Source organism: Diaphorina citri, unplaced genomic scaffold (assembly GCF_000475195.1).
Source record: "Diaphorina citri unplaced genomic scaffold, Diaci psyllid genome assembly version 1.1 scaffold5654, whole genome shotgun sequence".
Lineage (NCBI taxonomy): Eukaryota > Metazoa > Arthropoda > Insecta > Hemiptera > Psyllidae > Diaphorina > Diaphorina citri.
This window is the reverse complement of record NW_007383030.1, coordinates 666-5,627: the sequence shown is the minus strand read 5'-3', so window position 1 is coordinate 5,627 and position 4,962 is coordinate 666. Positions and strand designations below refer to the sequence as shown.

Below are 4,962 nucleotides of genomic sequence, written 5' to 3'. Positions count from 1 at the left end.
CTGCGCTCGCGCTCTCGAGATTTTTCGAGTGTGTTTTAAACTAGACCTAAAGTTTGTACTTCTTTTATTTCTCGGTGATTATTTAGTTTTTGTGACTTGTTGTTATCCTTTCTGATTCCAGTGCGTTACAAATTCCAATATTGGTCCCGGATCACAGACTGCAGTCGCCATTCCTGGTAAGCAATTGTGATAGGTACTCTGTTATGTAGGTCTTGAGTCTTTCCAATATTGGTCCCGGATCACAGACTGCAGTCGCCATTCCTGGTAAGCAATTGTGATAGGTACTCTGTTATGTAGGTCTTGAGTCTTAATATTAAATATAGGTCTATTCATTTGAAGATTTGAACCCAATGAAAGTAGGTATTGCATTACTACTGTCCACTTTTACTTGAATGTCAGTAATTTACTTAAATGTCTACTAGACTTCAAGAGGTACTGGAAGTAAGAGATAGAAGATCTTCCTTTTTCCTTCCAAAAGAATAGAAATTTGCAGAAGTAAAAATGCCGAAAATTTTTCATGGTGTAGTCCTTGAACCCAATGAAAGTAGGTATTGCATTACTACTGTCCACTTTTACTTGAATGTCAGTAATTTACTTAAATGTCTACTAGACTTCAAAGCTAGACTTCAAGAGGTACTGGAAGTAAGAGATAGAAGATCTTCCTTTTTCCTTCCAAAAGAATAGAAATTTGCAGAAGTGAAAATGCCGAAAATTTTTCATAGTGTAGTCTAACTCCTAGTTTTTTGATCTAACTGCTAGCTTTGTGTATTTCCCGCAGGCGGCGGAGGTTCCTACAAGCAGCCGAAATATTCCAACCGAGCCACCATGAGCAACGTGACAAATCCGATGACCTTGACCAACGGCTCCAGCACCACGGTTGTCGAAAATACCAAAGTCTATTCGTCCACCAACGAAGTCAACGATAGCTCGCGATATCTGACTGATAAGAACAGTGATAAGAATTCCATCGAGCGAGGAGCAGGGGGGGCGGGGAGGGGGAGACGGAGTAATGTGGTCAAAGAGGTAGGTGGATGATGGACCCTGTATTAGTGGATTATTTACCCTCTATAAGGGTGTCACCTGTGTGGCTGATTGGTGAAGAGCACTGACTCCCAACCTGGAGGTGCTGGGTTCGAATCCCGGCCGGACGGAAATTCTTTGATCGAACATTTCCGCTCCAGGATAGGCATGGATGTAAATGAATGTGTCGTCTCAAGCACATATCCCGACATAGCCTTCAAGTCAAATGCATTCTTGGCAAAGGTCAAGTTCTTCATTCGATTCATGTTGATTTCTTACTTTTTACCTTACAGGTGGAAAAATTGAAAAAGCAAAGAGAAGAGAGGAGACAGCGACAGGCAGAGATGAAGGAAGAGAAAGAGGCTCTCATGAATGTGGACCCTGGAAATCCGAACTGGGAATTCCTCGCTATGATTAGGTAAGTTTAACTTGGAACAAATAAAAAAGTAATAATAATAATTAATAGTCTGGCTGGGGGTCTTCAAACAGGGAGGATACCAGTCTGAAATTTCCCTTGCTAACGAAATAGCAAAGGTTGAGTGTGCAAAGGGCATCTACTCGAAAAAAATTGAAAAACCAAATATCAGCCCAAAGCAATCACCTAGCTAAGACTGTGAGGCTGACGAAAAACGCCGACCCCCGTCTGTACACGGGAAAAGGCGAAGAAGTCCAATTAATTATTTATCTGTGCCGAATGTGCTTTAAAATAGTCATTGGGATGACCTTTTTCCTAGAAGTTGTTTAATTCACCGAGACCAATTCATGTGTTTTCAGAGAATATCAAAGCAATATCGAATTCCGGCCCATTCAAGAGTCAGACCCGGTGGAAGATCATCAGATTACCGTGTGCGTCCGAAAGCGACCTCTGAACAAGAAGGAACTGGCGCGGAAAGAGGTCGGAGTGATCACGGTGCCCTATAAGGACACCCTGGTGGTCCACGAGCCGAAGAACAAGGTCGACCTGACCAAATATTTGGACAACCAGTTGTTCCGCTTCGATTACGCTTTCGATGACTATTGCAGCAATGAACTGGTTTATAAGTGAGTGCTCCCTTTTCTCTACTCTTACTCTTGAGCTCTCTTTTGTCTTCCTTCTCTTGCTTTTCTTCCCCCCCCCCCCATTCGCTAAAAGCTAGCTAATAAATGGGGGGATATTTTTTACAGTTCAGACAAGGAGTAAAATCATTAATAGAGAAATAAATTGTATATGTAAAAAAAAAAAAAAAAAAAAATCACGTAGGTATGTACCTATTGTATTACATTTATCACTTGATCTCTTCTCCCATCCCTAAAGAAATCTTTGACTGTAGGATAGTACCATAGTATCGATTCCCATTTATCAAGTAGTGCTGGAAGGTTATTCTTCTTTCCTTGAAAAACACGGTTCCTCTTGATTTCAGATTCTCAGCCAAACCGCTGGTCAAAACCATTTTCGAAGGTGGCATGGCCACGTGTTTCGCCTATGGTCAGACGGGCAGTGGTAAAACCCACACCATGGGCGGAGACTTTCAGGGCAAAACCCAGGACTGCAAGAAAGGAATCTATGCGATGGCTGCAAGGATGTATTCAAGCTGTTTGAAGTCGCCCAAGTATCGAGGCCTTCAATCTGCATGTGTCTGCCAGCTTCTTTCGAAATCTACAGTGGAAAGTGAGTTGGCTGAAAAAAGTCTTGGGATGGGTTTCACCAACCTTCTTTTTGCCCTTCTAGAGGCTTCTAGAAAAAAATATTGGTGAAACCGGATTACCTACCTACTTCGGTAAAAAAAAAAAAAAAAAAAAAAATGCTCCTCAAGCCCCTTTTTCAAGCTGTGAGACTTGTGAAAATATGATATTTCCCATCACGGACATTTGCACTCGGTATTTCGATTAAGGAGCACGGTAGCGCTCCGCCCCCTAAGTCAAAGGTTTGACAGCGCTACTAAGTAGAGATATTATACAATATACTTACGCAACAGAGAAAGTAACCATTTTCAGGTAGTATGCAAATATTTGAATAGGTTCCTTTCTGGTGTTCTCGTGTAGACCCATCACCCAAGTGAGAAGTTTTGTATCTTCTGGCCCATCTGATCAAGGTTTTTAGGCTCAGTGAATTTTGTTGTTTCAGGTTTTCGATTTACTCGCTGAGAAGGCAAAACTTCGCGTCCTGGAAGATGGCAAGCAACAGGTGCAGATTGTGGGCCTAACGGAGCAAGTGGTGGACTCTGTAGAAGAAGTACTCAAGCTGATTCAACATGGCAACAGTGCGAGGTAAATGAGAATTTGACAACAATGTATTTACAAAATAGTAAAGTAACATTTGGGTAAACTGACAGTTTGGCTGAACACTTTCACAAAATCAAAATTCAAGACTCCTAATTGTCCTTTCTACTATCAGACCCATCTAAATTCCTGTCCAGCCCTGGAAGCCAGCAATGATATTGTAGAAAAGTATTGGGATGCGGGTAGGAAATGGCCAATATTTCAGACATTTATCAACAGTAACACTTGGGTAAATCTTTGGCTATAATTTACTAAACTTTTCTCTTGTTTCCAGAACGTCAGGTCAAACTTCAGCCAACAGCAACTCATCTCGATCACATGCCGTATTTCAGATTATACTCAGAGCTGCCAACTCCGATAAGGTAAGTCGATGGCATTTCAGTTTCTTTTCAAGTTCCAGAGATTTTTAGACGAAATTATTTTCAGGGGTTCTAGATCTCGAAATTCTCCAGTTGCCAGCCTAGTTAGCTTGGTTGGTAGCGTGTCTACCATCTACCTTTCGAGCGCTAGGCCGCGGGTTCTATTCCCGCCCGGTGGCGGATTTTATCCTGAACGGATAACGTTCGTTCTCGGAATGGCTGACTTTCTCCTATCCCGTCTTTCTTCTCTCTTCGATGTAAGACCTCCATTGTTACAGTTCCCTCTATCAAACCTCTTCAAAAATAATCAGAATATCTATAAATATAAACTTTGGAAACGGGATACCATGTCAACAAGAGTCCTGATGGCATCATAAGATGCTGAAACATGTTGATTCTTTTCCATCAATAAACTTGTTTATTTAGTCAGATGAAGATTTATTTTCGATACCAGGTCAACAAGAGTCCTGATGGCATCATAAGATGCTGAAACATGTTGATTCTTTTCCATCAATAAACTTGTTTATTTAGTCATATGAAGACTTATTTTCTTATTTAGTATTAACAATATCTGTTTTTCTTTCCTGCAGGTGCATGGCAAGTTCTCTCTCATAGATTTAGCAGGTAACGAGCGCGGGGCAGACACATCGTCAGCTAACCGGCAGACCCGTATGGAGGGGGCCGAGATCAACAAGTCTCTTTTGGCCCTCAAGGAGTGTATTCGGGCCCTGGGCCGGAAGGGGGCCCATCTGCCGTTCCGTGCCAGTAAGCTCACGCAGGTCCTGCGAGACTCGTTCATTGGAGACAAGAGCCGAACCTGTATGGTAAGTGAATAAGTGATGTGCAGAACCGCAGCAGTATAGAATCCTTTGCTTTCACCATCACTCTCTCTTGTTGGACATGAAAATCGGTGATGCGTTTTAAACTAAATTCCATTTTAAATCTTTCTTTCAGTCTTAAAATATGTACAGACACACAGTTAAAATTAAATAAATAAACTGATGATCGGTTACCACGTAAAACGTTGGAAAACTACGAATTTTGACCTAAAAACTGTGAAAAAAAATGTTCCTGAAGCCAGTTCGCTAATACAGGTTTTTGAGCCTTTAATTTCAAAAAGACACCCTAGAAAAATAGTTTCTTCAAATCAAATTGATTCCAAGGCAAAGAAGACCTAGATCGCTTGACAAAATTGGAGTATGCCTGAAGTGCAATGTGATTTGTATCACATCCACTATATTTGGTAAGAAAGGGGGCCTTTTTTTTTGTTGAAGTATCGACTATATTCTCCCCTTCCTTACGTCCCCCAGATGCTATGATAAAG

At 41.4% G+C, this 4,962-nt stretch overlaps 1 protein-coding gene across 1 annotated transcript; it reads left to right on the top strand.

The window, feature by feature from the left end:
* The first annotated feature begins 6 nt into the window (after window positions 1-6).
* LOC103521652 (kinesin-like protein Klp10A) lies at window positions 7-4,510 on the top strand. Its single transcript, XM_026832232.1, is given in 9 exon segments — window positions 7-176; window positions 779-1,023; window positions 1,314-1,438; window positions 1,795-2,061; window positions 2,421-2,616; window positions 2,618-2,668; window positions 3,125-3,267; window positions 3,554-3,641; window positions 4,229-4,510. Coding segments are annotated over 8 exon segments (1,314 nt in total). The 5' UTR covers window positions 7-176; window positions 779-825; the 3' UTR covers window positions 4,475-4,510.
* The last annotated feature ends 452 nt before the right edge of the window (window positions 4,511-4,962 follow it).